The 12801-nt window shown below is 44.0% G+C and overlaps 1 protein-coding gene and 1 long non-coding RNA gene across 16 annotated transcripts in view; one reads left to right on the forward strand and one right to left on the reverse strand.

The window, feature by feature from the left end:
* The window catches only part of SKAP1 (src kinase associated phosphoprotein 1), a 338005-nt gene that overhangs the window by 29859 nt on the left and 295345 nt on the right, over nucleotides 1-12801 (reverse strand). For all 15 annotated transcript variants that reach the window (XM_083583331.1, XM_083583345.1, XM_083583339.1 and 12 more), the window contains one exon: nucleotides 1412-1517. In XM_083583331.1, the coding sequence (XP_083439457.1) occupies nucleotides 1419-1517 (99 nt within the window). In that variant the 3' untranslated portion in view covers nucleotides 1412-1418. The remainder of the gene's footprint in view (nucleotides 1-1411; nucleotides 1518-12801) is intronic.
* The window catches only part of LOC310748245, a 30199-nt gene continuing 18841 nt past the window's right edge, over nucleotides 1444-12801 (forward strand). The window contains exon 1 of the long non-coding RNA XR_014541243.1: nucleotides 1444-1544. This is a non-coding gene — a long non-coding RNA (uncharacterized lncRNA). The remainder of the gene's footprint in view (nucleotides 1545-12801) is intronic.

The following is a 12801-nucleotide window of genomic DNA, read 5'->3' on the forward strand; positions in this document are numbered from 1 at the left end:
GCTGCATGATCATCCTTGTTGTCCCATCCTAAAAACAACTGTCCCAAGACAAACCAGTGGTTCACAGAGCCACTTTCCCATTAGTCAACAGCAGATAAGACTGAGTCATTACCAAGGTTTAACAAAGAAAGTAGTTTATATATTATGACAATTATATTGGGCCAGCTTATATGGCTGTGAGAATATGCTATCTTTTGGAGTTGCTCAATAGTTTTCATCAGGCAGACAGAAAGGTGGTTAATTACCCAACAGTTCATCTCTGCCTAGACAAAACAATTATTTGCAAAGGGAAGTCAAATTGCTTTCTCTCTATAGTTGAGAATAAGCCATATAATACCTCTGCCTCTCATCAATGACTTGATCTGTAGGGATCTTCAGAACCAGATAAGTTATAGAATACAAATGAGCAATTGCTGAGCTTCCCTCCATTTTCTCTTTGCCAACTGTCCACCATTTTGGAGCATCCCTTCTTTCACCTTTTTTCCCCAGCTGGTGCATTCCCTTCAACACAAGTAACAGCACCACCTCCTGGTGGTTCATTAAAATCACACTATGTGTTTCATTTATCTTAAGTGCAGTTCAGTTAACTCCAAGGCACCTCTGAGGGGAGACTTATCAGCCGATGAAACAGTAATGGGTTTGGCAAGCAGCTGAGAAATGCAAAAGGAAAGTTCCTTCAAAGTTTTTGACTTGCCATGAGAAAAGTAAGGCAGCCACTTCAGGTGATGAATTTCAGGTGCCATTAAGAGCAACGGAGTGAGGGCCAAACTACATGCTAAGTGCATATTTGAATTTGTCAATGTCTTTAAATAGCAGCTGCAGGTTCCTCTAATCTCAGTACTATAGCAGGAGTGATAGGTATTTAGTGGAGGGGGGGCGACAGCATTTTTCTTTTTGGAACAAATAGTAGTTTGTGAGGTGGGAAGAATTTTAATTGGAACTGCACTGCAGTGGAAAGGGTTAATCCACTCCTCAGCCTGTGCTGAGGCCCCGATTCAAATTGATCGAGGATGGGGGCTTAGCTGCTATTTAAAAACACATGCCACACATTTATTATAATGTGTAGCTTGGTTCTGAGAGACTGACGTATCTGAGAACAGTAGTTCTTTGGCAAGTTCTAGTGAAGGCATAGGCAAACTTGGCCCTCCAGATATTTTGGGACTACAACTCCCATGATCCCTAGCTAACAGGACCAGTGGTCAGGGATGATGGGAGTTGTAATCCCAAAACATCCAGAGGGCCGAGTTTGGCCATGCCTGTTCTAGTAAATCAGCCCCACTGAAGTGAGTAGCAACTATTCAAGAGCATCGCATGGAGACTGTAAAGGAGAACTGTCCCATGGCAGGCAGTTAAACCTGAAGGAGATCTGCCACAATTGTTGCCCAATGACTTGAACTCAGCCTTGTCTTACCTGCCATTCATCTTTCCACATCGTAGGCGGGCATAAGATATTCCTTTGGCACAATCCCCACCATGCTGTTCAGCTCTCCAACCCACCAGCCATACATGTTGTACTCCTGGAATTGAAGTAAGAACAGCATTAAGTGAAATAGCTGGATGAAGGGCCTTGATGTCATGGGCTTAGACTCCTGCCTCTGTCACAGAAGACGAGTTTGGATTTGATATCCCACTTTATCACTACCCTAAGGAGTCTCAAAGCGGCCAACAATCTCCTTTCCCTTCCTCCCCCACAACAAACACTCTGTGAGGTGAGTGAGGCTGAGAGAATTCAGAGAAGTGTGACTAGCCCAAGGTCACCCAGCAGCTGCATGTGGAGGAGCAGGGACGCGAATCTGGTTCACCAGATTACAAGTCCACTGTTCTTAACCACTACACCACACTGTCACAGAACTTGTAAGAACATAAGGGCCTCCTGGATCAGCCCAATGGCCCATCTAATCCAACATGGGAGCCACACACACAAGCAGCCTGAAAGGTTACAGCAAGACTGCACTGATTGTCACTGTAAAACATACACGTGCCCATCATTCTGGGTAGTGGTGGGATAAATTGCAACATACTCAGCATTAAGTGCCACTTGGTGTTGATAGAAAAGTTAAAGGGCTTAATGGATTGTGTCCAATGAGCACAGGACCACAGAATTGTAGATTTGGAAGAGGGTCATCTGGTTTTCTCTTTACCAGGTTAGACATACCCAATTCCCTCAACTCTTCCTCATAAGGCTTGGTTTCTAGACCCCTGATAATCTTGGCCGCCTTCCTCTGCACACATTGTAGCTTGTTAATATCTTTCTTAAATTGTGGTGCCCACAACTGGGCGCAGTACTCCAGGTGTGGTCTGAAAAGAGCAGGACTATTCCTTCCCTTGATTGGGACACTATACTTCTGTACATGCATTTAAAATAGCAATATGAATTATTATTTCTCATTTAATATTTTTTTGAACTTTTAATTTGATGTAATTTTTGGTTAGCTGCCTTGGACACTGTAGAAAGACAGGCTACAATTAATTGCATTAAAACAATAAAGATACAACTGTCAAGAGTCTAACATATAAAATAAACCTGTTGGAATAAAGCAGCATTAAAGCAAGAGTCCCAAATGCTTTGTATTTCTCCCTTCACAAATGCTGCACCAAATAAAACTACTTTTAACTTACCATAACACTTAAGAATACAGTATTAATGTTCATAGATAAGATTCTCTGTACACATAAAGGTTTGGACTAGGCTTCTGCCTGATGTACCAGTTTTCTAATGGGAAAGGGTTGTGTTTGTTTTTGCATATTCTTCAAACTGTATCCTTCCGCCTGCAGCTTGAAGTGGAAGAGTTCAGAAAAATATCTACCACTTAACCCTGTTCATTGTGCAAACTTGTCCTTACAGAGCCTTTTGCTGCAGCACCCAGAAGAACTGCAAGTTCTGACAGAAGTTCTGTTTTGGCTGTGGAGAACCCGGGACTGTCAGCTCTCTGGCCAGTGAGTGGGGCCATAGAGTCTTTGCCCTTCCCTTAGTGGTGGAAAACATGATTCTAGCAGCTGTTGGCCCACTGGACACTAGGTGAGGCAGAATGTCCTACATTTTGCTCCTTAAATAGCTCCAGGGATATGTGAAGTAATAGTAAAGTAGAGTTCCTCTGAGCAGATTCAGAGTGCTTTCTTCTCTAGAATAACCTCTCTCATGGACACGTTAGGAGCAAGACGCTGCAAGCTGAAGGGTTTCCAGACAAGTGTCGCAGCATTCAGTATAAAGGCTATGGGTTGTTTCACACAAGTATGTTAATCACTTGTTGACTACGCAGCATCTAATGGCGACATGCATGGTGAATGAGCCATTATAGATTAATCACCACAAACATCTTTCATATCACCTGATGTCAGTTCACGCACAATGCTTTTCAGCCCAGAGTCAGTTCACACATTCTGCTAAAATAGCCAAGTGCAGAGTAATGAAGTGATGTAGATGTGTGTGTGAACAAGCCCAAGGCACCAGGAAAAAACAGAGAAAGGGAGACTGTGCCAGATGGATGTAAAAGGCGAAGACTGAGACCGGACCCACCTTCTTCCAAGCACTGCCTTGGCCTGAGCACTGTGAGGTATTTTAAAACAATTTCGGCTTTGATGGATTGCTGGGGAGCCAGCGATTGTTCATAATCAAAAAAGGAAGAATGGAATGCAAATGAGCACAAGCCGAGAACCATCGGCGCCGGGCGCTTTATTTCCCTGTGCTGTGCCAAAAAGAATTAAAACAACATTAAACTCCCAGCAATAATGTTTAAGCTCTCGTTTCCGAGTGCCAAATTGCACCGCTCTGGATCATACAGATGTTCGTTAATTATGCTAATTTTTATTAAACTATTAAAATGGAGGAAGTTGCACTGGCAGAGCCCCGGCCCGAGGTGAACCCTGCCTTGCGTCTGGAGGTGCTAATTTGCCAGCTTCCCTCCATAAGCTGCTGATGCCGGAGGTTTGGGCTTTGCTTAGCGAGGGGGAATTTTTTTGTATGGGGTGATGGAGAGGATGACTTCTTCAGCAGAAAATGTTGAAACAAATTCCAGTGAGTGCTAGACGCTAGACCCTCTGGACCTGCACACATCCATTGATCCAGAGCAGGCTTGACCATGAGGACAGAGGAGGTAGCTGTCTGAGGTGGCTCATTTCAAGAGAGGCTCCCCATGCCACACCAGCAATCCTGAGTCCAGGCTCTTAACCCTTTTGTGGTAGCTGGCTCCCCATGGAGAGTGTGCTCCAGGACCTGTGCACTGTAGCTTAGAGTTAGCAGGTGACACCCCTGACTCATGCCAACAAGGGCAGCAAGAATGCCGAGTTTGTCCTACAGCAATCCAGCATTAATAAGAGCTTTTTATTATTATTTTGCAGGCATGTTTCAGCACGTAACTTGAGGTCAGCATCCCAAGCAGAGTTCAGTTTCAAAAATGATAGTGGATTTTGGAGAATATACAGAGTTAATTCCCAGCCCCTCTCCTGGGCCCAGGGTAAAAGGCCTCAACAAAAGGATATCCTTGGCTAAAAATTTACATCCTTCAGGTGTCCTGCACCCCCTGATTCATAGGAGTACTGGTATGAAAGACAGGTACATTGAAAGACTGCCTAAAATTGGTGTGCTGAGTAGTGAAATCAACTGGAGGCGTGTAGTATTAAAAATTAGGAAAATCTGTGATGTTCTTGGCTTGAAGTCTGAACTGCAGCCTAGGGAATGGGATCACAGGATTTCACCTTACCTGCGCTGACTGCATGAACTGAAAGAGGTGTGTGTGTTATCTAAGATGTGTAAAAGGATCTCAAGAACAGAACATAAGCTTAGCGCAGGGGTGGCATCCCTGCCGATTAAAAAAGACGAAGCAAAAATATGCAAAGGAAGTAAAAATGAAATGCAAAATTTCTCTCCCCATCTCTTGGCTCCCAAATTTCTTGTCAGCAGCAAAGCTGAAACAGCTGCATGCGGATCAATCTTTCCTGGGCGTGGGGGTCCGTGGAGGGATTGCACATGCACAGACATAGAAGAATTTATGTTGCTGATGCACACCAACTAATGGGAAAACAATATCTAAACCTATGGGAAAGGACATATAAACCAAAATAGGATGCCGACAAGCAACAAGGGGGACATTTCTTGGCTACTCTCAGCCTTCTCATGCGGCTGCTTTACTGCTTTTCGACAGCGTCACGGGTGTCCTTTGCATGCCTCCTGTCTTGATGTCTGGACTCTCTCTACCGTGCCACAAGAAAATGCCTTAGCAAGCAGGTAGCGGCGGGGGGTAGGGGGAGGAAGACTGGGAGGAAACAGCAGGCAGCTCTCGTAAGCCGGAAAAGAGAATGAAGACCCCTGCTACAGAGCCGCTCGCTTTTAATTTCCATCTGCCCCCATCCCCACTGTTTCCCTATTTGTAGAGCGTTCTGCATGACAGCTCAGCAACTACCCAAGATGACCACTGATACGTCTTTGAGGGGCAAGGCAGAAACAGCCTCAGGGCTGCAGCGCTCTTTCGCTTTCTGCATAAAATATGTGTGCATGTATATTACTGGGGTGCAAATCTAATGGGAAGTCATCACCCACTGAGTTCTTTCTCGGTAAGCCCAGATGCAGCGGCTGGTTGCAGTTACTCAGTGGTCATAGGAATATAATGAATGTGCTTTATACTAAATCAGACCTTTGGTCTATTAAGCCCAGTGCAATGTACTCTGACTGGTGATGGCTCTCTAGCAAAGGTCCTTCCCAGTCCTACTCTGTGAGGTTTTGTAACTGGAGATGCCTATGCCTTGGAACAAACTTGTTACTTTCTGCATGCACATGACATGTTCATCTGCTGAGCTAAACCAAGATAAGACCTGCTGCTTGTTAAGGGCTAGTTTTAGATGTTATATATACCCCACATGCAGACAAGGAGAAGCCCCGTTATGTGTCGCAAATGCTTTATGCGGGAAGAGTGATGTTTAAAAGATCCTTACCAAATGCGTATCCCTAACCACAAATAGCAGGACCATGCTTCTGATTCTGGCAGCAGCTTTCACAACTGCTACTCATGATGGGTGAAGTGCATTTAGTGAGTATTTTTAAATATTACTGTTCAGGATCTCATGTGCATTACATGTGCAGCATCTCTGTAAGTAAGCATTTCCTGCAGGCTGCCTATCAGCGAGGCAACACTGAAACAGGCTGTCATTTGCAAATAATTAAGAGCAAAAATGAATTTGACTCAGTGTGTGTGTGTGTGTGTGTGTGTGTGTGTGTGTGTTTGTTCAAGCAAGTTCTCCTTGCTACAATTTATTTCCAAAAATGTGAATCTATATTCTCCTAATTATGGTTGCACTGGGATTTAGAGCTAAGCTAAGCTCTTGCAAAATTCATCCCACTTGCATGAGCTGCCAACAGCACTGACAGTGGAATAAGTGAGACAATTTGCAGAACTCTGAACTAAGCTGTTGACGGGAACAGCAAACTACAATATGGCCACAGATTAAGATTGACAGGAGGAGGAAGGCTGGGCTTGAATTCCTAGTCAATCACTAAAGAGGTTGGTTAATTTTTGGGAGCAAGAGGTGTCTGGAATAAACACTCAAAGGAATTCCTTCCTTCGGTCCCAGAAGTGTATGCATTGGATATCCTGTGGTTACTCAAAGTATACAGTAACTACATGCTATGAGAGACATGGGGTTGCTATCCAAAACAGTAGTCTGGTTTTGAGTTCTCCCCTTCCTCCTCCATAACTTGTAGTAAAACTAACAGCATGTTCTGATACCATCATCATGTTGCATTTTTCCTTGCACTGACAACCAGTGATTTATCTCTATTGATTTATTGCAATTATTTATATCCTGCCTTCCAGGATGTGGCAAATCCTTCCATGATGTGAGGAATTTGATGTGAAGCAATGACAAGGAAACACGCATCACGACATCAAGAAATTGGCTACGTTTTACTACACGTTACGGAGCAAGGAGAACTCAATACAGAACTTTTGCTTTTGCTGGTAGCCCCGTATTTCTCATCATGTACAGCTCTGCCCTCACTATGAATGGAAAGAATCACTACACATGCTCAGAGGCACTCTTTTTTTCATGTACTTAGTTTTCTCCAGAGCAGAGCCATGGCACCAGGGCCAGCCCACACATGAGGCAAGGTGAGGTGATGGCCCACTCGGGCAGCAGATCCCAATGTTGATCTCCCCCCCACACCTTTGTTCCTGATGTAGATCTTCCCTCGTCCCTTCTTCCCTAGTGGGAAAGGGGTGCTATTTTGGGGTCTGCCTCAGGTGCCAAAATGTCATGGGCTGGCCCTGCTTGGCACGTAAAACAGATTCTGGGGCTAATACATCCTAGCTCCTGACTAAGCCTCGGGGTTTGGAGGCAAACTCTTTTCTCTATAGTGAGACATTACCTGTTCTAAAACAAAAGGCTGGCTCCACACCCCACCTTGCCAACGCTGATCTAGCAATATTTACTCCTCAACCCCAACTTAGCTCTAGTTACAGTCCAAGCGCCTCGTAAACAACCCCGATCCTACTTTGGCGATGTAGTTAATCAGCCCAGTCGCTCACAGAAGATCAATGGCGGGATGATGGATGCCCGAGGAGAAAAGCCAAAATCAATCACAGGCTTATCGGTATATGATTGCTTGGCCCCATTATTAGTGCCGGAGCATCATACATTATTGTTAGTAAAATGGAGGCCTCTAATTCATAGGTGAGCTGTGTCACGCATTATTGGAGGGTCGCTTGACATGGGAGGGTTTTATATTGGGTCGCTGCAGACATCTGTTTACCTCAAAAACTGGCCCAGGGCTGAAAGCTGGCTCAGAACAAAATTTAGGGCTTAACACTGGAAAGGAAGAAACCTGAGCACAGTGGCTAGTTTTTGAGAATGAAAGAGAGGTGCTAGGGTCTGAATGTCCCCCAGGAAGCTGCAGTGACAGCTCAAGACGTTTCTCCTGTGCTCATGTGCAGCTCCCGCCCCGCCCCCCGTCATTTCAAAGGGGCTTGCATAGAGAAACTTCCCTGTAGGTAGTGCTCTATGAATGAGACCTCTTTGTCTCTTTAGTGCCCAAAACCTATTTTCTGAGATGACAGCCTACGTTGCCTCATGGTCAGGCAGAAAGTCATGATGTGGCCTCTGCCATGGAAGTCTAGCCTTCTTAATCCTAGATATTGGGGTCAGGAAGGGGCCCCATCTCTTCAAAGGAGCTTGTACTTTCCTTCCATTTCCTCTGGGATATCAGGAACTCCTGCAACTAGGGAAGGAGCTGCTTTTGTCTTCTCCCAAGAGGAGAAGAGTGTGGAACCTCACAGTGTGGAGATGGGGTGCGGAAGGGAGAGAGAAGATCTGGGAAATTACAGAGTGGCCAGTCTGACTTTGATACCTTGGAACACACTAGAACAGAGGAAAAAGGAGTCAGTTTATAATCATATGTGTAACAATGTAGTGATAAGTGATTTTAATTGGGTTATAAGCTTAGTGGATTGTGGGAATGTAGTGGACATAATTTATCTTTATTTCAGCAGAGCATTTGATATTTGGTTAGCAAACTGGTTAAATGCAGGATATATAATAATACCATCAGGTGGATCCAGAGCAGGCAAAATCGAGCATGTTCATCAATGGTTTCTCATCAACCTGGATCATGTTTTTGAGCATAGTGCCATAAGGATCTGAGCACAAGCACACTATTCCTTCCTGTGGTTCCCAGCAACTGATATTCAGAAGCATTGCTGCCTCTGACTGTGAAGGCAGAGCATAGCCATTGGGGCTAGCAATCACCTTTACAGAATAACTGGGCACAGTACTGCAGATAAGGCCTGTCCAGTGCAGAATAAAATGATTTTTTTAAGACTTGGAAACTATGGTGCTACTAATGCAGCCTAAAATTGTATTATCTTTTTTTTTTGGCAGCATCACACTGCTGATCCATGTTCAGCTTGTGATTGATTATAATTCTGAGATTGAATCAAATCTTTATTATTATGGTCAATGACCAGATCCTGAGATCCTTTTTGTATGCCTGCCAAGCCAATGTCCCGCACACTATCCTTGTGCATTTGATTTTTTTAAAAAATTGTCTATATTGAATTTCCTTTTGTTAGTTTCAGCCCAGTTTTCCATTGGCACCACACTTTTAAAAAGGATGCAGACAAACTGGAACAGGTTCAGAAGAGGGCAAAAGTTGTACAATGAAAGGTTGAGGGAACTGGGTGTGATTAGCCAGGTGAAGAGAAGACTGAAGGCAGATATGAGAGTAAACTTCAAACCTCTGAAGGGCTTCTCTTATAGAACAGGGTACTTATTTTCCGCTGCCCCAGTGGGCAGGACTAGTTCTAATGGGCTTACATTACAGATGGTAGATTTCAGTTAAACATTAGGAGAAACCTCTCAACAATAAGCACAGATAAATGAAGACCGGGAATCCAAGGGACCTAATGAGACCCTCCAGACTTTTCTATCTGTTCCTTGGGACTTTTCCTAGGTCACACCTCTTAAAGGCTCTGCTCTGCTGGAGTGTGTTTTCCCTTCAGACCAGTGTGCCTGATAGACTACAATATGGATACGCAGCAGCTCTGAGAGCTTTAAAGGAGGTAGAGGGACATGATTGGTTTTCTGGCATTACCTGATTCTATGGACCAGGAATGTGTTATTTGCATCTTGTGTGGAATTGTCTGAAGTTCCTCCCTCTGAACAGCTGTATGGGTGATGCATTCCTCTTCTAATTGGTTCTTGAATGAGTGCTTAATTTCTGACTATATGTGATTATTTCTCACAAACACCTGTATCTCAGAGTGAATTCAGTTGTTTTAACTTCTAAGTGCTGAAGACCAGTTGTGAAGTGCTGGCGGACAAAACACGTTCTATAAACTAACACTGGACATATCTGGAGAGTGCTTAGTTCAATATGGGCACTTCACATCAGAGTTGTGATTAGACAGTTGGCAGGCACAAGTGTCACTGATCATACCTTTTCCCATGGATACAAAAACAATTCAATGGCACATAGATTTCCCCCAAGGATTCATACCATTAATGTTATATCTAGTCATAACATTAATGTCATAACAGGGGTGTATGGAGTGTTAGAAGAGGGTACTGCTTCTGGTGGGGGACATGTTGTACTCCTTCTGGGGTAATTTGTCCACCTTTGGTCCCCACCCTGCACTCAGCTCCCACCTGTGGCTCCTAGAAGCTGTCAGCATGTGACAGAGCCAGGGAATGGCTTTGACTGGCCAGCTAAACCAGGTGAGGGTAGCTGAAGGGACTCAAACCTTCGGTGGTTAGGGACTTTCCCTGCATGCAAAGCCAGGCTCTGGGGAATTGAGTGGATAAGACCAATAGTGGGTCCAACAGCCAAGAAGGTGGCTTCTGCACATGCTGTAGAGGGAAGTGAGGGGCAGATGGACCTCGTCAATCTGGGAAGGTAGCCCATCTAGGAGAAGGAAAACTCTGATCCTAAAACTTTGTTGCCTTGCAGGACATCTTCGGGAGAAGAAAAGGCTAAGGAGTAAACCCTACACAAATCCAGAGTGGAGTCCCCAAGACAGTTGGGTGGCACTTTGTATGACTCCTTCTGGCAACTCCCGCAGCCAACTTGGTGCCAAACATATTGCTATGCTTTCCTTTGGACCACATCAGCAAGGCTGAGAGGAGGGTCTTGTCATCTTGGCAGCTCAGGACCACGATACACACTGCCCAGGCGTGCACCCCGGGGAGCTCACTTCAGTGCTGCTAACACAGCAATTTCACCCCTGGAGGCACACTCCATTGTCTCTTGGGACTGATGGATATCAACAGCTAAGTCATAACCTGAATGGTAGACATAAGTCACAACAGTATTACTACTACTACTACAATTTATATACCATCCTTTATCAAAAAATCCAAGGGCGGTGTACAATATTAAAAACACCTTGCTACTCTGGGAACCTCAGTAGCTGAAGGCATGGGATATAAATTTATTAAATAAATAAGCAACAAATTAATAAGAAAGCTCAGTGATCAGCAATACAAGATGCTTTAAAGAATGGCAGAAAGCTATTACTAGATTTATCTGGCAGGGGAAGAAACAAGAATAAAGTATAAATTACTGACAGATGCCAAGGAAAGAGGTGGATTCTCCTTACCAGATCTGAGATTATATTTTGAGGCGTCTTGTCTTTGCTGGTTAAAGGAAAGGATATCGCTGGAAAACAGTTCCATATTAGATCTTGAAAGTCATGATAACAGATTTGGCTGGCATGCCTATTTGTGGCATGACATAAAGCTTTTTTTTTATAAGGAAACCGGTGTATGAAGTATGGGACAAATATAAAAAAATTACTGGAACACAAAACACCATGGTGGCTCTCCCCACTTGAAACAATATTGGTGAAAAAAAGGAATATGAGAAATGATTGGGCAACATAAAAAGAATTATTAATAGAAGTAAATCAAGATTTAAAATTAAGGGGGTTCAAAGATATAAGAGAATTAGTAACTGACTGGTTGCAATCAGTGGTGTAGCTAGCCGCTCGGGTGCCTGGTGCGGGGTGTGTGTGTCCTGCAGCCGGGGCAGCATGATCTGCGTCGATGGGGGCAGTGTGACCCATGCCGATGGGGGTTGGGCCAGCCTCTCTGAGGCTTGGAGCCTCTCTGCCGTCTCCCCCTCAGCTGTGAAGCAGCTGAGGGAGAGGCAGTAGGCAGACGCAAGTCCCATGTTGCCGTTTCAGGCAGTGCAGAACCTGCAGGCGCCTAAGCCACCATGTCACTCCTAAAAAGTTTTGTGAGCCCATTTCCCCCCCCAAAACCCTCATTTTGTCAACCCCCCCCCAGTGATGACACCCACGGAGGACCACACCCCCTTCCTCTGCCACTGGTTGCAATATCACCAGCTTAATGAACTGTTTAAGTTGGACAAAAAGAAGGGTTTTCTAAAAAAAAAAATCACATGTGGTGGTCATGTAAGATGATAAAAGACTTCTGGGAAATGATATGTAATGAATTGGGGGGAAATGTTGAAAATAACTTTTCCTAAGAAACCAAAAGCTTTTCTCTTAGGTATTATAGGTCCAGAGATTCCGAAGGAGCAGATGAAAGTATTCATGTACGCGGCCACAGCTGCCTGGACTCTGTTAGCCCAGAAATGGAAAGATGGTACAACTCTGATCAAGGAAGTGGCAGATAAAACTGATGAACTATGCTGAGATGGCAAAACTTACAGGAAGAATTAGAAACCAGGAAGAGGCGGACTTTAATAAAGGATGGGGAAAGTCTACAATCTACTTGAAAAACGATTGTAAACAATTACACACTTTGGTAGGAATGACAGAAAACTTGTGGTAAAAATCTGAACTATGGAATGATAGAGGGTTTATAAGAACAGATTTATCAAAGAGATGCAGAGGGGGAAATCATAATATTAAGATCGACAATGGGGCAGGGAGGGAAGTCAAAGGGGATTTCATGTTTATCTTCTTATTTTGCTTGTATATGTAAAATAGAAAATGCAAAATTAAAATAAATAAATAAATAAATACGAAAGTTCAGGCGAATAGCCTTTTCTCTCTTGGCAAAGGTGGCATACTTCAATTGCCTTTCATAAATCCTCTGCCCACACCTTTAACCACATTCCGGTTTGCTGCCTTTCTTTCTTTCCATGTGTTTACATTCACCACTCCTCCTCCTAGGCTGGTTCTTTACGTATTCAAACGCTTCTTCCCATAAATCACAATTAGTATGAATTATTAAATCTACGCAACATGCACAACCATCCCATATTACTTCTTTGCTATTAATATAATCAGAACGCTGCAAAACTCCCACAAGGAACTTCATGGGATAGAGGCAAAAAAAGTGTGCAGTTAA

Source organism: Podarcis filfolensis, assembly GCF_964270895.1.
Source record: "Podarcis filfolensis genome assembly, chromosome: 13".
Classification (NCBI taxonomy): domain Eukaryota; kingdom Metazoa; phylum Chordata; class Lepidosauria; order Squamata; family Lacertidae; genus Podarcis; species Podarcis filfolensis.